Source organism: Equus przewalskii, chromosome 21 (assembly GCF_037783145.1).
Source record: "Equus przewalskii isolate Varuska chromosome 21, EquPr2, whole genome shotgun sequence".
Taxonomy (NCBI): Eukaryota; Metazoa; Chordata; class Mammalia; order Perissodactyla; family Equidae; genus Equus; species Equus przewalskii.
The window spans coordinates 20,121,931-20,146,453 of record NC_091851.1 but is presented as its reverse complement, the minus strand read 5'-3'; the positions used below and the strand labels follow the sequence as shown (position 1 = coordinate 20,146,453).

The 24,523-nt window shown below is 45.8% G+C and overlaps 1 protein-coding gene across 1 annotated transcript in view; it reads left to right on the top strand.

Moving 5' to 3' along the window:
• The first annotated feature begins 1,053 nt into the window (after window positions 1-1,053).
• TMC2 (transmembrane channel like 2) overlaps window positions 1,054-24,523 on the top strand; it is a 73,019-nt gene continuing 49,549 nt past the window's right edge. The window contains exons 1-4 of the mRNA XM_070587985.1: window positions 1,054-1,236; window positions 1,834-1,881; window positions 18,911-19,229; window positions 22,063-22,215. Coding sequence (XP_070444086.1) covers window positions 1,203-1,236; window positions 1,834-1,881; window positions 18,911-19,229; window positions 22,063-22,215 — 554 coding nt within the window. The 5' untranslated portion in view covers window positions 1,054-1,202. The remainder of the gene's footprint in view (window positions 1,237-1,833; window positions 1,882-18,910; window positions 19,230-22,062; window positions 22,216-24,523) is intronic.

The window sequence follows — 24,523 nt, the reverse complement described above, 5'->3', positions numbered from 1 at the left end:
TTGAAATATCCCCAACAGCTTAATGTGCTATGAAAATATCTGTGACTTCTATTGGGAATAAAAATCACAGCTTCTTTTAGGGAAATCTTAAATTTCAGTTAAAGGCTAGGAGAAATGAAGATATAATATTTTCCCCGTCCCTGTTTACAGACTCACAAAATCCCCTCCATCACTCTCGTGTTCCGGGAGCCCCAGGTTAAGAACCCCTCACTCCAGGGCCTGTGACTGCCTTCCAGAGGGTCAACTCTGAAACTCTGGTCCTGCTGTTCAAAGCAGACAATCTGCCCTTTTTGAAGCTGGGCAGCAGTGAGAAGAGCTCACAAGTGAGGTTCTAGCAGTGGGAGATGGGACAGTACATCAGAAAGGGCTTTAGGGGTGGGGGCCAGCCTGGTGGCACAGCAGTTAAGTGTACGCGTTCCATTTTGGCGGCCCGGGGATCGCCGGTTCAGATCCCAGGTGCAGACATGGCACTGCTTGTCAAGCCATGCTGTGGTAGGTGTCCCACATATAAAGTAGAGGAAGATGGACATGGATGTTAGCTCAGGGCCAGTCTTCCTCAGCAAAACGAGGATTAGCAGCAGATGTTAGTTCAGGGCTAATCTTCCTCCAAAAAAGAAAAGAAAAGAAAGGCCTTGGGCCTCCTGCATGGGGATTCAGAATGCAGATTCCTGGGGCCCTGATCAGACCAACTAGTTCCCTTGCCTGGGAATCTGCACTTTAAACAGAGCTCCGGTGACAGCTTCCACAGCTTTCACAAACATCCTAGAACTTCTCTGGTGCCCTATCCTAACCAGGGACAAGACAGACAGAAAAGAGCCCTGGGATGCTCTCACTTCCTCCCCTGGCCCAAGTGCAAGTGGCGTCGTTGCCAGAGATGAGCCGGCAGCCCCTGGCCCCTCCAGGGCCCCTCCGCGTGTAAGTGATGCCTGAAACATGAGGCCACGCCGCCTCCTAGCAGAGAAACCCGAGTGGAGGAGTGTGCAGCCGGATTGAAGGACCGGGGACTCAGGGCCTCGCCGCCTCCCTCCCACGCTTCACCCGCCGCCACGCTGAATCTCAAACAAGCCGAGGAGCCCTGGCTGCTGGAGGGGCCCAGGAAGTGAGGCCAGGCACCATGAGGGCAGGAAGGCACCCGAGGCGGAAGGCCTGCATGGACAAGCAAGCCGCATGAGCCCTCAGGGGCTGAGCAAGCCCTGCTGACCATGAGCCGCCAGCTACAGGGCCTCGGGGAGGAAGGTGAGTCCACCCTCATCTCACAGGGCCCACCCACAGGGTTCCTGGGCTGCTGCAGGAGACTGGGAAGCAGAGGATGTCTTGCCAGGACAGGGACCCGGGTTTGAGTCCAGGGCCTGGCACTTGCTCGCTGAGTGGCCTCAGTCTGGTTATCCAGCCACTCCCCGCCTCATCCATGAGATGAAGGCAGCCACCGCTTCCTTGCAGGGCTATTGGAGGGATTAAAAACAACATGTGCACAGTACCTTGCACAGCGCCTGTGTCAACACCGTGTGGCAGAGGCCATCAGAGCCCGCCAGGGTCTTTCACCCTCCTGCTGTCTTTGTTAGAGTCACCTTTCCTTAGCAATCCCTTCAGCAGTTTTCTCTGTCTGTCTGTTTGGGGCAAGGGGTTGTGGGGATGTCCTGACTCCATGACTATTCCAGGATGTCAGATAAATGTCAGGACTGGAGACTCTGGGGCTTGCTAGTCAAATAACCGCAGCCGGGTTCCAGTCTGCGGAGCCGCGAACCAGCTGAGGGTTCGCACAGTGAAATGGGGCAGTGCAGAGAGGGGAACTTTCCAGAGGTCAGCTGTTCATCCCGGGTGCATCTCTTACAGCAGGAGGTGGAGTGAGAGGGCGGGCGAGGAACGGCTCTCCGGGCACAGGTGAGAGGGGCGTGCATTCTGGGGAGCCTGCAGTGCCAGCTCAGCCTGGCAATCCAGCCCCCATCCAGTGTTCTTTTTCACCCTCTTTCTTCTCTCTCCTCTCTCTCCCTCCTGCTCTCCCTCCATTCCTCCCTCCCTTGCTCACTCTTATTCAACACAATGCAAGGAGCCCTCCGAGGCAGGTGGTTTAATTGGGGAGGGAGCAGAGTGCTGGGCAGAGAGGGCCTGCCCTCAGCCCTGGGTGGCAGGGGTGATGCCCAGAGCTAGTGACACTGAGTTGAGCCTTGGGAAGCAGTGAACATCCACCAGGCTGGGGGGCAGGGAAGCGCGTTCCTGGCGGCTGGGAGGAGGTAGAGCCGGGACTCACACCCAGGCCACCTGACTCCAGACAGCTCTCTCTTAACCTCCACAAAATGCAGCAGAGGTGGGTGCTTGGTCACCTCCCATCAGGAATGTGGCCACAGGTCTTCTGTGAGCCAGTGAGGCTTTACCCAGAGCGGGCAACCAGCTCCTGGAGAAGCCGGAGGAAGTTGTAGGCCAGAGAGCAGACCGTCCGCTGCCATTAGGAGGCCAGAAGCCACACGCGGTTGGGCATCCTACACTTCAGGTCACAGATGTGTGTGGATATGATGTTGTTTCTCCTCTTTGCATCCCAGGCAGGGCCCCAAGTGTAGGTGAGGAAGCAGAATCTTGGGGAGCAGTGGACTTCTGGGGGGTTGGAAGAGATGCCCCTGCCCCATTGTGGGCAAAGGGACTTGTCCTGGCCCCCACCCTGGCACACAGTACATGTAGGCATTGGCCCCAGGATCCACCTCATCTGCCTCCTTTGCCAAGCCCTTCCCTCTTGTCGCCTACTGCGCTTCTACTGCTGGGGGCCTGAGTCCCTGATGAGGCAGCTCCATGACAAGGAGGGAGACCCAAGAGGAAGACATACAGAACAGCCGGGGCTCCGGGCAGGAGGGAGGGGCCGTGGAGGCACCACTGGAGTCTCAGCACTGCTTCCTGCCCCCGCAGCTGCCCCATGGCCACTGTCCCTCCTCCCAACCCCACCAGTCCTTACCTCCCTCCAGGGACATGTGAGTGGGCATGAGAAAGGGCACCGTGCCCCAGTGTGGCGGGATGAGAAACCCCTTCCACACAGGGTCAGCTTCCTTGGTGACAGTTGTCTGCTGGGTGTCTGAGTCTGGTCCTTCACGTTCCATTCCCATGTTGTCCTCCAGTTGCTGTCCCTTCCTCACCCAGCCTGGGTCACCCTCTGCCCCAGCTGAAGGGGCTGACCTTGTCGGGGGTCCCTGTGGGCAAATGGTCCTTGGGCAGGACTGAAATGGAAAGTTGTTTTGCCTAAAACGAAAACCTTTTCCTACCGAAATATTCCACACACACCCCCTTCCCTTTGCCACTCTCCCCTCCCCATAGAAAAGAGGAAATGGGTCGGAATTTTCACCTCAGGGCTCCAAATGGTCCGGGGTGCCGTGAAGTTAAATGTTGGGAATCTGTTAAATTAAGTGAAACCCAATTACGCGAAGATTTCCATTTTAAATCTCCTCTGGAGTCACCTCTAGGGGACCTGATATCCTATTCCTTCAGCTTATGTTCTACAAGGAGGAAAAAAAGTGTCTGAGAACACAGAGTTCTCTTCTCAAAATGAGTTATTATTCCATTAGTGAAAGAGGGTCAGAAGGCTCCCTCCTCCCGTGTCATCGGGCGAATGCACTCACCTGTTCAGATCACCAAGTTGGAGGGTGAGCCTGACCCAGTGGGCTTCCAGCTGCTCCTCAGCCCATCTTCCGCTCTGAATTGTCTGACTCAGTGAGGTGCACAAATGCGAGGAGGCCTGCCGTGTGTGAGGGAGCGCATGCTGGGCTTGGAGGTCTTCCTGAGGCGACAGCTGCCTTTCTAGCTCCTAAATTATGCATCATGTGGAGTCCATTGAAAACTGACTATGAAGAGAAACTGAAAAAGCAGCTTCTTTCCTGTGTGGAGGTTTGGGGAAGACTGAAGGGCAAACTCAGGCTTGCTTTCCACAGTCCACATGAAGTTTGTTCGGTTGGGAAATTAGATTACAATAGGAATCACAGCTTGGAAAAAAATGTATGAACTCCCCAAGTTATAGCTACGATGCTTGGAAGAATGCTTGGTACAGCTCGTTATGAAAAAGAAAACTATTTATTAGCTGATTGAGGACACATGGAGTTCAGAAGAGAATGCAAACATATATTGACTTTCTTATCCAGTCCTTTCGAGCATATGGAGCCAGTCTTGGATGCGGGCCCAGGAGACCCTTCTCCTTAATCCCTTGCCCACTCTCTCTGCTCCTCTGCCCTCTCTGAGAGCCTAGCTCAGTTCTAGAGCTTTCCTAGGAGTCTTGGCTCCAGTGACTCACATATTCTCACTCTTACTCCCATGTCTTTGGAGGGAGTGGATTTGTTTCTGGCTCCCTCCCTCCTCCAGGAGAGGGTTGAAGTCTTCCAGAGCCCTGGGGAGGAGCATCTACAGGACAAACCCATCTCTCACTGGCTAATACTGGCCAGCTTCCTAACTTGGGTGAGTTATTATTGCATTTAATCTTTCTTTACATTGTCTTACCAAAAATCCTTTTCCTACAGGGGATGAGGAGAAGAAAGAGGTTAGGGCAAAGGTGGATGAAGAAAACATGTCCTGCCACACAGACAATTACCTGTCTTTGAATCTGTAAACAGCACCCAGTGCTTTTCAGTGTGCTTTTCAGTTATCTCATTGGTCCCTGCTGTAATGGCAGCAATTGGAAACCAAGTCCAAAAGACATGGACACTGTTAATGGTGGAGTCAGACGCATGCTTGATGCCTCTTCTTGCCTTCACAGCAAGTGAAGAGCCACAGCAGACATGCTCACAGGGCCTGCCCTACGGTGACTAGGGATCAGTGTCCCCAACAGCCTCTTCAGTGCTGCTAGCATGATCCTTTGATGAGACCACATCCTGCAAAACATGCTCCAGAATCTCCCACTCCATATTTCAACCCAGCTCCCCATAGGCATAGACCGCTCTCTGGGCAACCTCCTCTCTCCACACACCCTGCCCTGACCATACCTGAGGTTCGGCCCTGCCTTGGTTACCCATGCCCCAAACTTCTTGGCATTTCCACTGGGGCCCTTCGAGCCCCTGTTTCCTCTGCCCAGAATCCCCCCACTTTGTAACAACCACCACCCTCTCCTATCTCCACCCCTTTCTTCTCTTGGCAGCCTCCTGTTCGTCCTTCAAGATTCAAAGTAAACATCAGTTCTTTGTGAAGCATTTCCAACCATCCCGATCATAATTCACCACTCGGTATTTCCATGGCCTCTTTTCTTTAGTCCACCATTTATTCCTTCTTTTTAAAAACAAAATACGTTTATCTAAGTTATCATCAAAAGCTGGCTCCCTAAATATCACCAACATAAGATGTTGATAAGACAAAACTGATTTATTACTTAGAGCAGACAAAGCTTTGGCAGTGTCGCACAGAGGGGAAGGTAAGGTCAGAATTTATTGAAAATTGAAAGTTTGATTTAAGGCAATTCTTTCAAAGTGAAAGTTTGATTAGGATTGGATAAAAATCACAATACAACAGCAAGGCCAGGATTTTGAGGCAAGGCATTCAGAGAATCTTAGAGTGCAAATTTTCTGTGATGCTTTCCATTGAAGAGTTGATGGGTCTTTGGGAAAATCCTATGATGAACAGTCAAGCCATTTGCCTGGGCAAGACACCCCCAGAAAAATAAAGTGATGCTAATAAAGACAGAGGCATAGCACAAAGTCATCTTAATATAGAGACAAAGGTGTAGCCTGGGTTCTCCGTGTCCAGGCTGAGTGTGGGGTAGATGGTTTTGGTTCTCAGTCTGTCCTTGTGGTCATTCTTCAGCCTGAGCTGAAGGGCAGACCATCAATATCTGAGAGTGTCAGTGCAGATCGTCACCAGTGTTTGAGGTCTCATACTTGCATGTCAATTGTCCCTTGATAATTATTTCAGCCTCCAAGTTTCTGATGGTAATTGTTTCAACCTGTGAGTCAGATTGCCCAGTTCTTTCTTCTGGATGACCCTTTGCTGGACTATTTGATACACAGCAGATGCAGCTGGAGGTCACACACCTGAACACTGGTGCACAGGTAAATACTAAGAGATTATGACCAGAGTTTATAGAGTCCACTTTTCATCCAGGAGCCAGGAGTGCCCACGCTAAACAATAGAACAGATCTCATGCCCAATCTGAAGAGTGCACAGAACCAAATATGGGGTCATTAGTCAAATGGCCCAGTTTTCTGATGTCTTTATTTACTTCTGGAATCCTTTAACAATGGTAAAGGTCTCTGAGAGATCTGCAGGAATGTAAGTGCATCATCCTTCCCCTAAAACAACTCACATCACCTTGGCCCTCGAGAGCTCAGTATTACAGCTGAAGCAGCTCTGTTCTGAGCCATCACCTGTCTGATTTCATAAACCTCTCGGGAGATAAGGTTCTTATGGCCTTAGTGGCATTGCCTAAATCAGCGACTATTTTCTCAGTCATAGCATGTAAGAGTCACTCTACTATCCAGGCCTCTTGTAAAACATGAAGAGTCCTGAGGAGAGAAGAAATTCAGAATTCCCCTAGAGTAGTTAGGGTTTCAGTTCCTGAATCAGGGCCCAGTTTTAATCCTTATTCACTGGAATTATCTACTGATCTCTTTTTCCTAGAGGAGAAACCAATGGGCCAAAATGGACCCTGGGTGATGTCAGAGACAATCCTGAGAGTAGGTCTTAGCTTACCAAGGTAACAAGCTCCTGTCTGATTTGTGAGTAGTAGCTAATAGTCTTCTGTGCCAGATCCAGCACCAGTCTTTGGGGGTCAAACAGTGATATGGTTTTGGCCAAAATACTCCTATGGGTCCATCAAATAATGCTGTAACCTTTTAGCACCATTCATTAAGAATTATTTGGTGTCAGGCAGTGAATTTTGTAGTATCAAGATCATTAGGTGGGCCTGAAGCAAAAGAAAAGTAATGTGTCTTGCTTGTAAGATTTGTGAAAGTGAGACAGTCTCCAAACATACACCACCTGTCCACTAATCCTCTTCCAAGTTCTATTTCAGTGAAAGGTCAGTTACAAAGACTAGCTGTCACAAAAGGTCCCCAAGTATTGTTTCAGGGAGGCAATGCCCTTCTAGGATGCCATGGGGGTTTTGGATCTCTGGCAACCCGGCCTACTGTAGAGTTTGCCATCTAAAAAGTCACCCAGTTTTGAGTCCAGTTACCCAGGAAGCCAACTGATTTCTTACAAGGACCAAAGGAAACTGGGTGGTTCCCAAGGGAATGTGCACTTTAGCCAGTTCATGGGTGAATTGTAGCTGGTTATTAGAGGTATACCAAAGAGTGATTAAGGACGCAAATAGCAATATTAGAAATAGGGGCTTATAAGTAACACAGTTAAAAGTAGCCTTAAGTTAGTGAGAGGAAAGAAGAAAGGTAAAAGACTAGAAAACAGAAGAATACAAGATTTAAGATGACAGTCTGTGGTCTTGTTCCATGGATCTTGGGCACAGCTGTCTACATCCAGAAGTTGTCTGCTTCAGGAGGGCTCCTAAGAACCCTCCGCCTGAGGTCACCAGTTGAGACCATCTTTCAGTAATCTGAGGATGGTTTGTCTCCTTAGTTGAAGAACATAAGTCCAAGAACCAACCCCTTATGAGTTTCACTACTGTGCTAGTTGTTATCAGTACCCAACAGAGTCCTTCCAGTCGGAGTTCTGAGGCAGTCCTTTGTTGAAGACAAAAACTGGCCTACAGCTTTGGAGTGAAAAAAAAAAGTATCTGTAGGTGGCAGAGACTTAAAATGACTCTGGTTAACTTATTACTGATAACTTTCAAACATGAAATATTTCGGGGCCAGCCCCATGGCCGAGTGGTTAAGTTTGCACGCTGCAGCGGCCCAGGGTGTCGCCAATTTGATCGTAGGAGCAGAACTAGCACCGCTCATCAAGCCATACTGAGGTGGCGTCCCACATAGCAGAGCCAGAAGGACCCACAGCTAGAATATGCAACTATGTCCTGGGGGCCTTTGGGGAGAAGAAGAAGAAGAGATAAAAAACAGATTGGCAACAGATGTTAGCTCAGGTGCAAATCTTTAAAAAAAAAAAATGAAAGGTTTAATGTAACTGACTAATTTAGTAGATAAGCTATGATTAAAAAATATTTTTTAAAGTGAAATATTTTGTCGCAATAATGAAACTGACAAAGAAATTTGGTCATTCCTGTAGCCTGCAAAACAAACTTGATAAAAGTAATCTAAAAGCTTTGGACAAAATGTCTGTAATGATTCAGCATGTTTTACATCCAATTTATAAAGATGGTTAAACATAATCTTTACAGAGAAAATACCTTGAGGTATAACATACAATTAGATAAAGACATATACATAACATACCAAGAATATACCAAGCATATAAGAAAAATATATCAAGAATACCAAGTAAAGAGATTTAGTAAGTCTGGAGTTGGTCCTAAGCGTGTGTATTTTGATAAAACTCCATAGGTAAGTCTGATGTGCATCTCCAAATGAAAAGCACGGCCCTAAAAGATGCAAGATTCAAATTTTAAAAGATTGTCACCAAATAAGCATTTTATAAATGGTAACTGATTATACTCTTACCTAACATAAGAAAACCGCCATCAGGACTCTGAAAAATAGAAATAGATGACGGACAGCAAGGGCATTGACAAATCTGTAGGAACTGCCCGTAGGGCATACGATTGCTGAAATGTTGTAATATTTGACCTATACAAGTTTAACTTGGAAAACGCTAAGGAATCTCTTCTGATTTGATGACTTTTCCCATGAAACTTTAACAGTAACATATCAGATAATCCTAATTGTTTCTGGCACCTGTCTTTTTTATAAGGTAGAAGAACAAGGCTTTGTGAATTTACCAGGGGCCCTCTGGGAAATCTCAAAGATAGTTTTAGATACATAAGATACTCTGAAAGTTACTATGCTTCATTTCACGCTTAGGAGTCAATCTTAGAAACAAAAAAATTCAAAAGTTGTCAGCTTTGAACACTTAGGATAGGATCATGGGTGCCTTAGAAACAATATTTGGCTACTCATTTGAAAGTGACAACAGGGCCGGCCCAGTGGCACGGCGGTTAAGTTCACATGTTCCACTTTGGGGACCTAGAGTTTGCCGGTTCAGATCCCAGGTGCAGACATGGCACCATTTGTCAAGCCATGCTGTGGTAGGCATCCCAGATAAAGTAGAGGAAGATGGGCACAGATGTTAGCTCAGGGCTAATCTTCCTCAAAAAAATAAATAAATAAAATAAAAGTTAAAAAAAAAAGAAAGGGGCCGGCTCCGTGGCCGAGTGGTTAAGTTCACGCGCTACGCTGCAGCAGCCCAGGGTTCGGATCCTGGGCGCAGACATGGCACCGCTCATCAGGCCACGTTGAGGCGGCGTCCCACATCCCACAACTAGAAGGACTTGCAACTAAGATATACAACTATGTACAGGGAAGGGTTTGGGGAGATAAAGCAGAAAAAAAAAAAAAAAAAAGGAAGATTGGCAACAGTTGTTAGCCCAGGTGCCAATCTTAAAAAAAAAAAAAAAAGAAGAGAAAATGACAGCAAAACATTTTAAAATAAGCATAGAAGGTGTTATGATTACCTACCAAGAACCTTAGCTCTTTCATAAATGAGAAAGCTTTGTTTTCTTAAATAATCAAGGCCATAAAGCCAACACAAAACACAGAAAATTATTGTGGGAAGACACAAAATCTTTGCTATGTAGGCAGATTATGGGTGGAGGGTGGGGAGACCTTGTATATTGTAGGTGAAAACGACAGTAAACAATAAAAATAAACAGAAACAAGAGCATCAAAACTGAGCAGATTTTAGGACTTTAACACATTTCATAGCTTTTCAGACTCATTATTTGCACACCTATAATCCTTCGCCAATAAAATTCCCTTTCCATGAACCTTCCGCTATTTTCTATTTCCGTTCAGGTTTGGTCCTTCACCGCTCTCCTTACTCTGCAAAAACCAGTCATTTCACTTTAGGACAAAGAGCTTTTCCTTTAACATGAACACATTTCTTTATTTTGCATGCAAAATTGTACCTGTCTGTCAAGATTGATCACAATAGAGTCTCATTTAATTAAAACTTTTAACCAAAGGAACTTCTATTTCACAGAATAAACTGGGAGGATGGACAATTTCAGCTGTCACACATCAGCATTTTAGACTAGCAGAATTTATGAATACACATAACACAATACAAACGCACACATCCCATACACAATATCCACAAAATAACTCACTGGGATTGTGATTGGGGCTGCATTAAATCTATAGATGAAGTTGGGAAGATTTGACATCTTAGTAATATTATCTTCCTATCCATGGACATGGAATCTCTCTCCATTTATTTAAATCTTTGATTTCTCTCATCAGAGTTTTGTAGTTTCCCTCGGATCGCTCATACATATTTTGTTAAATTTATACTTAAGTATTTTGGGTTTTGTTACCAAGGAAAATGTTTTGTTTTTAATTTCAATTTCTAATTGCTCATTGCTGGTATACAGGACTTTTACACGTTAACCTTGTTTTCTCCAATTCCTGTAATTGCTTATTAGTTCTAGGGGGATTTTTGTTGATTCTTGGAGAGTTTTCTACATAGATAATGATATTGTCTGTGAACAGACAGTTTTATTTCTTCCTTCCCAATCAGAATACCTTTTCTCTTTTTGTCTTGTCTTATTGCATTAACTCGGACTTCTAGTACAATGTTGAACAGATAAGAGGGGACGTGAGAGGGGACGTCCTTTTCTTGTTCCCACTCTTAGCGGGAAAGAAAATAGTTTCTCAACATTAAGTATGATGTTAGCTGTAGGGTTTTTTGTAGAAATTCTTAATCAGGTTGAGGAAGTTCCCCTGTATTCCTAGTTTGCTGAGAGTTTTTTTCTGTTTTTGTTTTCATTTTTAAAGATTTTATTTTTTCCTTTTTCTCCCCAAAGCCCCCCGGTACATAGTTGTATATTCTTCGTTGTGGGTCCTTCTAGTTGTGGCATGTGGGACGCCGCCTCAGCGTGGTTTGATGAGCAGTGCCATGTCCGCGCCCAGGATTCGAACCAATGCAACACTGGGCCGCCTGCAGCGGAGCACACAAACTTAACCACTTGGCCACGGGGCCAGCCCTCTGCTGAGAGTTTTTATCATGAACGGATGTTCCATTTTTTCAAACGCTTTTTCTGCAGCTAGTGATGTGATCACATGATTCTCTTCATTATCATGTTAATATGACAGATTATATTAATTGATTTTCTAATGTTGAATGAGTCTTGCATACCTGGAATAAATTCCACTTGGTTGTGGTGTATAATTCTTTTTATATGTTTTTGGATTCGATTTCCTTATATTTTATTGAGGATTTTTGCATGTATGTTCATGAGAGATATTGGTCTGTAATTTTCCTCTTATGAAATGTTTTTGTCTGGTTTTGGTATTGGGGGAATGCAAGCTTCCTAAAATGAATTAGAAAGTATTCCTTCTGCTTCTATTCTGGAACATATTGTAGAGAAATTGTATCACTTCTTCTTTAAACATTTAAACAAACGATTCATTAAAAATAATTCACTGGTGAAACCATCCAGGACTGGTGCTATCTATTTTGGAATGTTATTAATTGTTGATCCAATATCTTAAATAGATGCAGGTCTATTCAGATTAACTATTTCTCCTTGTGTGAGTTTTGGTAGATTGTGTCTTTATAAGAACTTGTTTCATCCAAGCTATCAAATTTATAATCATCAAGTTGTTCATAATATTCCTTATTATCCTTTTATGTCCATGTGATCTATAGTGATGACCCCTCTTTCTTTTCTGATATTAGTAATTTGTGCCTTCTTGCTTTTTTCTTGGTTAGCCTGGCTAGAGGTTTATCAATATAATTAATCTTTTCAATGAACTAGGTTTTGGTTTCACATTTTTTCCTTTATTTTCCTGTTTTCAGTTTCACGGATCTCTACTCTAATTTTTATTTTTATTTTCTTCTGCTTACTTTGGATTTAATTTGTTCTTCTCTTCTAGTTTCCTAAGGTGCCTAGATTGTTAAATTTGTCTGTCTTCTTTTCTAATGGATGCATTCAATGCTATAAATTTATCTCTAAGCACTACTTTTGCTGCATCCCACAAATTTTGATAAGTTCTATTTTCATTTAAATTTAGTTCAAAGTACTTTTTAGTTTCTTTTGAAACTTCTTCTTTGCCCATATGTTATGTAAAAGTGTGTTGTTTCATCTCCAAATATTTTGGTGTTTTCCAGCTGTCTTTCGGTTTAACTTCTAGTTTAATTGCATTGTGATCTGAGAGCCTAATTTGTATGATTTCTATTTCTTAAAATTTGTTAACATATGTTTTATGGGCCAGAATGTAGTCTATCTTGGTGAATGTTCCAAATGAACTCAAGAAGAATGTGTATCCTGCTGTTGTTGGATGAAGTGTTCTATAAATGTCAATTAGATCCAGTTGATTGATGGTGCTGTTCAGTTCAGTTATGTCCTTCTTTATTTTCTGCCTGCTGGATCTGTCAGTTACTGATAGAGGGATGTTGGAGTCTCCAGCTGTAACAATGGATTTTTCTGTTTCTCCTTGCAGTTCTATCAGTTTTTGCCTCACGTATTTTGGTGCTTTATTGTTGGGTGCATACACACGAAGGATTGTTTTGTCTTCTTGGGGAACTGAACTCTTTAACATTATGTAATTCCCTGCTTTATCCCTGGTAATTTTCCTTGCTCCGAAATCTGCTTTGTCTGAAATTAGTACAGGTACTCTAGCTTCGTTTTGGTTAGTGTTAGTGTGGCATATTTTTTTTTCAGTTCTTTACTTTTGATCTATGTGTGTCTTTATATTTTAAATGGATTTTTTGTAGACAACATAGTTGGGTGTTTTGGGGGGATTTTTTGCAGGGAAGACTCAACCTGAGCTAACATCTGTTGCCAATCCTCTTCTTTTTTTTCCCTCTCCAAAGCCTCAGTACATGGTTGTATATCTTAGTTTTAAGTCCTTCTAGTTCTTCTATGTGAGCCACCACCACAGCATGGCAACTGACAGATGGGTGGTGTGGTTCCACACCTGGAAAGTGAACCCAGGCCACCAAAGTGGTGAGAGCATCAAACTTTAACCACTAGGCCACCAGGGCTGGCTCAGTTGGGTCTTTTTTTAATCCACTCTGACAGTCTCTGTCTTTCATTGGTGTATTTAAACCATTGATGTTTAAAGTGATTATCAATATAGTTGGATTAATATTTACCACATTTATTGCTGTTTTCTATTCATTGCCCTTGTTCTTTGTTTCTATTTTTGTCTTCCACTCTTCTCCTGTCTTTGTGGTTTTGGTTGAGCATTTTATATGATTCCAGTTTCTCTCCTCTTTTAGTATATCAATTATACTTCTTTTTTAACTTTTTTTTTTTAGTGGTTGCACTAGAGTTTGCAATATCCATTTACAACTAATCCAAGTCCACTTTCAAATTATACTATTCCACTTCATGGGTAGTGCAAGTACTTTATAACAGAGTATTCTCAATTCCTCCTTCCTGTCCCTTTGACATTGCTGTCATTCATTTCACTTATCCACAAGCCATAATCATCCAATATATTGTTGCTATTATTATTTTAAACAAACTCTTATCTGTTAGATCAGTTAAGAATAAGAAAGATAAAAGATTTTATATTTCCTTCATTTATTCCTTCTTGAATGCTTTCTTTCTTTATGCAGATCTAAGTTCTTGACCTACATCATTTTCCTTCTCTCTGAAGAACTTCACATTACTTACAAGACAAGCCGACTCAATTTTTGTTTGTCTGAGAAAGTCTTTATTTCTCTTCCATGTTTGAAGAATAATTTTGCTGGATACAGAGTTCTAGGTTATGGTTTTTCCTTTCACCACTTTAAATATTTCACTCCACTATCTCCTTGCTTGTGTGTTTTCTGAAGGGTAGTCTAATATAATTCTTATACTTGCTCTTCTATAGATAAAATGTTTCTTTCCTCTGGCTTCTTTCAAGATTTTCTCTGTCTTTGATTTTCTGCAGTTTGAATATGATATGTCTAGGTGGAGATTTTTGGCATTCATCCTGCTTGGTGTTCTCTGAGCTTCTTGAATCTGTGGTTTGGTGTCTGTCATTAATTTTAGACGATTCTCAGCCATTATTACTTCAAATATTTCTTCTATTCCTTTCTCTCTGGTATTCCCATTGCATATATGTTACACATTTTCTAATTGTCCCACAATTCTTGGATATTCTGCTCTAGCTTTTCCGTTCTTTTTTTTTCTTTGCTTTTCAGTTTGGGAAGTTCCACTGACATATCTTCTGCTCTCCTGACTCTTTCCTTGACTATGATCAGTCTATTAATGAGCCCATCAAAGACGGTCTTCATTTCTTTTTACAATGTTTTCAGTTTCTAGGATTTCCTTTTGATTCTTTCAATTGAGAGTTTCAATCTCCCTGCTTACATTACCCACTTGTTCTTGCATGTTGTCCACTTTTTCCGTTACACCTGTTAGCATATTATTCATTGTTGCTTTAAAAAATTTTTTTTTTAAGATTTTATTTTTTTTCCTTTTTCTCCCCAAAGCTCCCCGGTACATAGTTGTATATTCTTCGTTGTGGGTCCTTCTAGTTGTGGCATGTGGGACGCTGCCTCAGCATGGTTTGATGAGCAGTGTCATGTCTGCGCCCAGGATTCAAACCAACAAAACACTGGGCCGCCTGCAGTGGAGTGCACGAACTTAACCACTGGGCCACAGGGTCAGCCCCTGTTGCTTTAAATTTTTGATATGGTAATTCCATATGACTCTGCTGTATCAGAGTCTGGTTTTGATACTTGTTCTTCAAACTGTGGTTTTCGCCTTTTAGTATCCCTTGTAATTTTTTGTTGAAACCCAACATGATGTGCTGGATAAAAGGAACTGGGGTAAATTGGCCTTTAGTGTGAGGTTTTGTTTATCTGGCTAGAAGTTAGGCTCTGTTTACTATTTGCTAGAGCTATAGGTGTCAGAGGATTCAATTTTCTTTAGTGTCCTTGTTCTTGTGTCCGCTGCTGTTTTTTAGTTTTCTTAGAAACTCTTTTTCTTAGAGCCTGAGCCTTGCAGTTCTTTTAGTTGTCATCTCTTTTTACTACACAGCAGCCCTATTGATGTGGTGGTTAAATATGGGGGCAGAGGAAGTGTTCTATAATCCTGTGATTAAGTTTCAGTCTTTCAGTGATCCTGTGCCTCTAGACTATGACATTTACAAGTGCTTTTTAGTGTTTTTCCCCCTTAGGAGAGATAGGAAGGCTAGCGGTGGCTGGAGTCGGGTGTTCCCCTTCCTCCAGGTTGGTTAGGCTGGTGAACTCCAGTCAGTTAGGCTCACTTTGGTAAAATAGTTTCCCTGAGGACAGGCCTTTGTTAAGGAGAACAGGACGCTCTGGGTTACTTTCCATATCTCAGAATGGTTACTGTCATCTGCTCCTGCTGGAAGCACCAGGGATTTTCCTCTAATCTTCACAGTCAGAACCTGGAAGGGCTCCTGAAGGTAAAACTCATGAAAGTGTAGGGTCCCCCTAAACTGGGCCTCCATAGGTTTTAACTCTTATGCTAGTCCACACTGAGCCTCCAGCAATCGCTTGGTTACAGTTTGTGTTCCTACCTGTATTAACCATGCCTTTTATTTTCTATATTCTGATGCTTTGGCATCTTGGGGCTCTGCTGGCCTTAAAGGGACTACCCCTCCTAGCTTTAGCTGACTCCTAGAGGTAGCAAACAACTCACCTGCAAGTGTGCCTTTCAGATGCAAACCAACCAACCCAGAGCTCATACCCCAAACACCTCCTTTATCAGGGTCTCACACTCTGGGCTTCTATCCCACCAGCCCTGATCACCCCAGGGCCAGGTCCCAGACAGCTAAGGACAGCCCGTATGCCCCAGAGCCACTGAAATTATTCAAACTAGTCAACCCTAACCCTCCTTAACCTGCTTCACCTGTTCCTTCCCTCAGAAACCACAATAAAGGCTCTTTCCCACATTTTCCCTCTCTCCTTCTGCCTCCTGACGGAACCTAGTGCTTCCCCATGTGTCTCTACATGGCGTGATGTGATATGCCTCCAGTTTCTAGGGATCTGTGAGTACAATAAACCTCTTCCTTTATGGCAGTCATTTCCATGTCTGAGTGTCTTACCTACCTGGTTAAAATAAGTCCTGAGTATCCCTTAAAACACTACCAGTCCTGGCTCCCAGGAAGGGCTTCTGCTCCAGGTAAGCTATGATTCTCTGCCTCGCCCTCCATTTTTTGGGACAGTAGCTTGCCCTATGAACTCAGTTCTCTAATGGATCTAAGATGAGTGGGTTTTTGGGGTTTTTTTCAGCTCCTTCCTTGTTGTCAGGATGGGGGTGATGACTTCCAGGCTCTGTGCTAGCCTGGGACAGTCCTAGTTTTAAAATGGTAAGTCCCATGTCCTAAAAGCCCCCTTCCCCACAGCCACTTGGTATCTACCCCTGCTCCACACCCACTCATTCCCTACCTACTAATTGCCTAACCTCCACCCCACATCCACTTGCTACCTCACCCTGCCTGATACCCACTCACTGCACATCCCCACACTCCATTTTCAGGTCTCAGCTTGGAAGTTTCTTCCTTTAGAATGCCTTCCTCAAGTCTGGGTGAAGTCCACCCCATGCTTCTTGGACCATAGACTAATCACACTCTCTCTCTTCCACTAACTCCAAATTTGATGAGGGAAAGAATCTCATCAGTCTCATTTATTGCTGTAGTCCTGTACCTGAACAATGTCTAGCAGATGATCAATAAATGTTTTTGTACAGGTGAATGAGTTACTGAATAAACAGACATGTGTATATCCTTTGAGTTTTTGGCCAACTCAGTTAGCCAAGCAGGTAAGCACCTTGTCCATTTGAATATGCTACCAATATCCTAGTTTGAGATACAAGAAGAGAACTTTGGGTAGTTTCTCTCTGAACCTCAAAGCAAATTCCACTCACTAAATCCAACATGCTCCAGCTTACATCAGACTTGCACAGATCTTATCTCAGTTGGATTCCCTACCAACGCTTTGAGAAAGGTGCCTATAGATAGATTGGGTTCCCTGGAAGCAGAGCAGGAGATGGGGATTCTGTGCATGTGACTTATCAAGGGTGGTTCTAGGAGACAAGGAAGGAGGAAAACAGGACAGGGAAAGGGAAGGGGCTGAGCAAGCGTGTGTATTCAGCAGGAGTCTAGCCACAGCCTGATCCCACAGGGAGCTCTGGAGCGTGAATGAACCATACACTTGCTCTGCCTTGAGTCAGGAGGAGTGGACTTTTGTACCAGTTGGTAATTGGCTGTGGGCTGATTCAAGGAGAGGAGAGGGATGTAAACTAGGAAGTTCCCAAGAAGATGGTTCCCATCAACCAAGGGCTCCCTAGAGAAGGGAGAAGCTGTGAGCTGTTAGAGCCAGCATGCACAGTAGCTATGGGATGATGCAGTGGCCAGGTAATGGGGATCTGGGACCGCCAACAGCACATACTGAGTACCCAAGAGGAAGCTGACTCAGAGAGAACAAGCAACCTGCCCAGAGTTACCCAGGTAATAACCAGCAGAACGAGGCTTCAGGCCCAGACATCCAGACTCTGAATCCCCTGCTCGGTCTGCCCAAATTCCTCCACACCAGCCATCAACCGGTTTTGGTTACTGTTTCACAGGGCGGCTTGCTCCTCAGAATTGAAGCTCAAGGGTCAGGGAAGCAGAGAGGAAAGCTCCCTGTGGCCGCTACATCATATGCACAACCTTGGAAGGAGGCTGGATAAGGAGTAGGATAGAGGCGAAAATGTGAGAACCTGGGACTCTGTGGCCTGGACTTCGTCACTGACTGGAATGCTGATGGGAATGGTGGGGGCCCAACTCCACCCTGCTCTGCCCAGAGTTTGGGTTCTCGCAATGCTCTTGGGGAACTCTGCCTGGTCATGGCAGAAAAGCCTGGCCGCCGCAGGGCAGGGGAGTGAGGATATGGACTTGCGACGGTGAGAACAAGTGTTCTAGAGCCAGATCAGGTTCCAGGCAATGCCCACTCGGACACAGGGCCTCAGAGAGCAAAAGTGGCAAGGCAGGCTGGAGACGGGAGGGGAAAAGGCCTTTGTTGGGTACCTCCCATGGGCCAGATCCTGTACTCTTTTTAATTAACCCTCCCAACCATGTAGCCATATAGGGAGTAGGGGCTACTAGAGCCATTTTATAGATGAGGAAACTGAGCTGCAGAAAAGTTAAGTAGTTTATCTGTGGTCAAAGAGGTAAATGTTAGAGATGAGCTGAGACTCAAAGTGATTAAATGACTTTCTCAAAGATACCCAGCTAGTGAGTGGTGGAGAGGTTGGTTATTAACACCAGAATCTCATTATAATTTTTCCTGAATTTAATTTGTAAATGCCTATATGGATAGTTGTGCTTAAACCAGCTGTTGGGCAAACTGTTTGGAAAGTTCATACTGTAGAGTAGATTCTGCTCAACCAGGCCATTTGCCAATGCTATAAAGTCATGGTTTAAAAAAACACTCCGGCAGTGTTGAGAAACACAACCTGAACTGGTTCAGCTGTTCTCACCCTCCATGTCTTCCCTTATGCCGGGCAGGGGCACATGAGGGGCAGCCTCTGGAGAGTGGAGCCAGCCGGGCCCTTCCTGTCTCAGTGGTCCAGCCTTACCAAAAAGAGGCCCATGCTTGGCCTTGGCCCTGGGGATCAGGAGATGACTCAGTTCTGACCCCAAGAAACTGAGCATGTGAAAGGAGGAAAGGCACGTGCCTAGATCTCTACTCCGCAGAGTGTGGGAGTGCCAGCCCATCAGAGGAGGGAGACATTAATTCTCATCCCAGACCAGAGGCTCCAAAAGAGGTGGCCTTTGGAACCAAGAAGCTCCAGGAGGCATCTTGGGCATCGGATTTCTCACAGCTGGGGGCACTTTCCTGGGGTCCAGGCAGTGAGGCCAGAACTGTCCATTTCTTTCTCCTGCAGGTGACAGGTCTGGGAGGAGACCCTCGAGGAAGCAGGCTCCCAAAGCCCAGGGTGCGCCAGGCAAGCGTGGAGCACCTCCCGGCAGGAAGGAGCGGGCTGGTGGAAGCCCAAGGCCGGGGTCCCCACGGAGTAAGCAGGCCGAGCGCAGGAGACCCCGAGAGGAGCTGAGGAAACCTGAGCGAAGCACGGCAGAGAGGACCTCCAAGGGGAGGAGGAAGAGGGATGGGAGGACATCCTTCAAGGAGCAGAGGGCACCCCCAAAGAAGGAAAAGGAGACGCCGAGGAAGGAGGAGATGTGGAAGCCGCTGAAGAAACACAGGTGTGCTGTGACTCTGATTCAGGCGCGTTTTCAATCCCTGCTTTCCCTCTCCTGCTGGCCCTTCTCCCTCCCCTGATGAGGGGCAGATGTCCCCTCCCATGCGAATAGGCTGCCCTGCTCTGTCCTCCTCTTCTCTTTGCCCCTGCCTTTGCCACTGCCTGGCTCTCTGCGGGGGAGTTGGGGGCCAAACTGGGAGGAGGATCAAGGCCATCATGGGTGGAGTGGCCGCTAGGCATGCTCGGCTCAGCACCTCATGTCAGATGGTGCAAGTGGAAGCTCTGAGTGGGGAGGTGACATCGCAACAGGCGAGACAAGATCCCAAGTCTCCTGAATTTCAGCTGGTGATTCACCACAGCTCTTGAAGAGGAGCTGAGAGAAATGAGCAAAATTGGACGCAGGAATCACTGTAGGGCTCAGGCACACCATTTTTCCAATCTGGACCTGGGTCGTCATCTGTGAAATGGGGCATTGATCCAGAAGGCCTTCCAGGGTTCCGCCAGCTCTGAAATTCTAGAATCTGGGGCTTTGATTTCTTTGTCTTATTTCCTTTGTTCCGTTAGCACTAGCACGCGTGGGGCAGTGGACAGAGCTGGCTTATGGAATCAGCAAGTCAGGATTCTAGTTCCATGTTTTGCTACCAATTTTGATGGGACATCTCCCTCTCTTTGCCTCCCTTTTTTGCTTCACTCTCTTCCCGGAACGTTTAAGAATCCCTGTTGATAAAGGCTGGGGAGGCTTTTGAAACAGTTGGAGGTATTGGGATGATGGCAAAAAGCTGCTGCTACCTCCCACTGGGTTCTAACAAACCTTCTTTGCCCACAATTTTACTTCTCCACCTTTACAGAGAGGGAACTGAGGCCCTCAAAAGGGGCCACTGATTTCTTCTGTCACCCGTGCCAGCCATCTCTGGCGTGATTAGGTCTCTTGTCCAGTCTGGTTGTCCCTGGACGTAAGCTAAAGGGGTAAAAGATGCATGGTGCCTTTAGCAACTTAAAGAGAACTTGACTGTATTGCTGATGGGCCCTGGAGTGTCCTGAACTTTAGAGGGAGGCTGCAGCATCCTAAACGGACCACAGGTGTCTGGATGGAAGGTGCAAAGTGAGGAATACAGACAAGCACTCATTCATGCCATTTTCAGCTGAATGCCTTGGCAGGACATAGAGAGATGAAAAGACTCAGTCCTGTCCCCCAGATGCTGACAGTCTAGCAGGGGAATAAGCATGGCGATCAGTCATCATAAGACAGGACAGAAAGCAGTATGTATATGAAAAGGATCTGATGAAGCACTGTATTGTGGGGCACTGGGGCCTCAGAGTTCCTCCATGGAGAAGGGAAGCATGTCAATAAGGCTTTGAAGCATAGGTGGAATTTGAACAAGCAATGACTGAATGCACCCCCAGACTGAGGGAACAGCCTAGGCAGAGACCCAAAGGCAGATGTCATGGGGTGCATATGAGATGTGGCAAAAAATCCCCCTGCTCTAGGCTTGCCAGCGTTCAAGGGCTGGGGCCCCTCCTCTCCACTCCATTCTCCTATGAATCTCCTTGCTCTTCAGGAGTTCACCAAAGCTAAAACTCACGGAGGCTGCTGCAAACTGCTCTGTAAAATCTGCAGTAACCCAAGCCCACATCCTGTTGTTTCCATTTATGAAGCTGGCTAAGAAGGCAGCCCAGGAAGAACCCTTCTCCAGCCCCTCCCTCACCTCCCACCCCCCATCCCCACTCCCCTGTCAGCTGCTGTCTTGCTCAGCTGAGAGTCACTATTTTGATGAATGAAGGAGGCTGTGAGAAGTGCACACAAGAACTTGAATTTTGTGGCCGCTGAGCACATAGTTTTGTCTGTGAGGTGGTGAGGGTCATCACACGGCAGGGTTTCCAGCCGGAAGTTCTCTAGAGCTGCGCTGTCCAGTGCCATAGCCACTAGCCAAATGTTGGGCACTTGAAACGTGGCTGGTGTGACTGAGGAACTGAATTTCTGATTCAATTTAATTTCAGTTCAGTGTGAATACTACTGAGTTGACACAAGAGTTAGTGAATTTACTTAACTTGCACAGATAGATGTAGTTTTGAAATTGATTTAACTTTGAAGCCAAAGCATTTCTTCTAAAAAAAAAAAAAAAGACTAATTTTATCAGTGCAGATGCCAATGTCAAAGGAAAATGATATTCTGCTACTTGATTCATTTATTGGGAAACTTTTAAGTATATCTATAACAATTTGGGTATGTAAATCTACTTTTTCAACTATAAATTGTTTGAAATCCAAATACAGATCAAATGTGTTAGGAAAATTTAGTGTCTGAATTGACATGCACAATGAGTGTAGGACGAACACCGGATTTTGAAGACAGTACAAAAAGAATGTAAAATGTCTCATCAATAATTTTTATGTTGATTACATGTTGAAATTATAATTTTTTAATATTGGATTAAATGAAATGCATTATTAAAATTAATTCTGCTCGTTTGATTTTACCATTTTAACGTGGCTTGTAGAAAATTTAAAATTACAATAAGCGGCTTGCATTATATTTCTGTTGGGCAGCAATGCACTAGAGTGTGGTGTATGGGGAGGACTCAGGGAAATTAAATTTGGGGAGGCAGTCCTCCCGGTGCCTTAGGCCACAGGACAGATTTGTGGCCTTTTCTGACAGGTGGTGGGAGTCGCTGAGGGCTAATGAGCAAGGGCAGGCCTGTGAGGGGTGGTTGGAGCTGTGGGCGTCGGGGAGCACAGCCCACCTGTCTTGCCCATGGGCTCTTCTGCATTCCACAGAGTACCTGAGGACAGTCTCTTCCCTTTCACTCTCCTCTACTCCACTCTGGCCCTGCCTCCAGATCGTCCTCCTTGGCCTCCAGCACCTCTGTTGGGGAGTCTTTGTCTGAGGAGGAGCTGGCCCAGATCCTGGAGCAGGTGGAAGACAAGAAGAAGCTCATTGCCACCATGCGGAACAAGCCCTGGCCCATGGCAAAGAAGCTGACCGAGCTCAGGTGAGCAGGTGGTGGCCGGTCAGGGCCTCTTGACGTCCAAAAGGCTCCGCTCCTTCTGATGGGCGTGGGAGTCCCTTCTTCCTCTCCGCCCCAAGACATTCACCCTCCCACTCTGCTTTGGTCCCCCTCTGTCCCCAGCAAAAGCACAGTGCCTGGGGGGCTGCTGTGGGCCAGCACCCAGCAGGGTCCAGCAGGAGAGACGGAGGATCATGGCACTGCCACCTACGCCCAACCCTTCCACTGCCTGACGGCCCTTCTGTCCCATGCCCCCATCTCATCTGGTGGCTTCTGTGCCTCCCTTACAACCCAACACAGACATGCCTTTCAACAGGTGCAGACCTCTCTTGTGTTTTTCAGCAACAGAGTCTCTCCCACTTGGAGCATGGAGAGCAGGAAGACACAGTCTGTCTCAGCTACTCTCCTGTCCCAAATGCCTAACATGTGTCAAGTTTGCATTGATGCTCTGTGAGTGTTGTTCTGGCCTCATACCCACGCCCTTCACTCCTATTTTCCACTCAGCTGCTTCTCTGGTTTCCGTATGAAAGGCTGGCACAACAAGCATTTTATGATTCTTGAGTCTCTGCTGCAGTTTTGAGATTAAGGCAGGAGTCACATTGCTTAACTTCTGGTTTTCTATGAAAAAATTCTCATCCAACCTTACCATTTTCCCCCAAGTCCTCCTGGGTTTTTCTTTTTTTTTCTTGAAGATTGGCAATGGAGCTACCAACTGATGCCAATCTTTTTCTTCTTCTTCTCCCCAAAGCCCCCCAATACATAGTTGCATATTGCATATTCTAGTTGTAGGTCCCTCTGGTTCTGCTACATGGGATGCCACCTCAGCATGGCCTGATGAGCGATGCCATGTCCGCGCCCAGGATCCGAACTGGTAAAACCCTGGGCCACTGCAGCAGAGCGCACGAACTTAACCACTCGGCCACAGGCCGGCCCCCTCCTGGGTTTTTCTGCCACAAGGCTGGGGGTCACTCCCGTTCCCTTTCCCTCTCTATAAAGTCATTTTCTCTGGCTCCTCTCACACCTGAGTTTCCTCATTACTCAAATCAAAGCCTCCCCCTTTATTACGTAGAACAATTTGGCAGCCCATGACATGTTCAGCCTCACTGTTTGCACCGAAGAAGCATAGCGGGAACGCTGGCTGCACAAACACAGTGCAGACCTTGACGAGGTTCTGGTAATAGAGCTTACTCCACATCCCGGCAAATTATTACATTGTCTCCCATGCAGGGCAGGAAGAAATGATGATCCAGGCCAACGATGACCAACAACTTTCTGGGATGATGGAAATGCTCTAAATCTGCACTATCTAATGCAATAGCCACTGGGCATACGTGGCTAGTGAGTTCTTGAGAAGTAGTTGGTGTGACTGAGAAACTGAATTTTTCGTTTTAATTTATTTAGATTTAAATCGTCACATGTGGCGGTGGCTACAGTCTAGGCGGTAGATATAGCTTCAGGCAGTGGCTATCTTCCTTCCCAACTCCTTTTTTCTGAGTCTCTTCTCTCTGCTCCCTCAAGGACAGGTTCTTCCTCCTTCCATCTGTCACTCTAAGAGAACCTCACCCTCACTCAAGTGTCGCCTGAACACATCTTTTATTAACGGTGGAAAAAGAGCAACGTTGATGCTTGTGAAAATGAGATCTCCAGCTGGCGGGAAGTCTCAGGGACCATAAAATCCTTGGCTGCTGTTCAGCTGCCCAGAGGAGAAGTCTGACATCCCCTCCAGCCCGAGGGGCAGAGCTCCTGGTCTTGGTACGAGTGGGAAGTGGCTAAGGCCTGAGAAGCTGAAAAGACTCATGTCTCTCTCACTGGGGCGGGTCTCCCGGGAAAACAGTGGTCTCCTCCCTCCAGACCTCTCTCCTTCCTCTTCGCTCTCTAGGCGCCTCATGCCACACTCAAGTCTAAGGCTCTCCAGCCTCTGGGTGTCCACTCCAGCCAGTGCCTCTGGCTAGAAGATCTCTGCTTTCTGCTAGCCAACTTGGCTAATTCCTACACACCCTGTAAGACTCGAGCCCAGTGTCCGCTCTGCAGGGAAGTCCCCATTACCCTCCCTGCATTCAGGCTGAGTTATTTACTGCCCCTCTGATCCCTGAGGCACTGTCCCCTCACTTGACTGGATGCTCTTGTTTGCAGAGCTGTGCCATATTCATCTTTTAGTATTCTTTCTTTTTTATATATAGACATTTACTGAGCGTTCCGTATGTGCCAGGCACTATTCTGAGTGCTGTATGTGTAATTCATTTAATCCTCATAGCCACCCTGTGATATAGGTACTGTTATTATTGTTCCCATT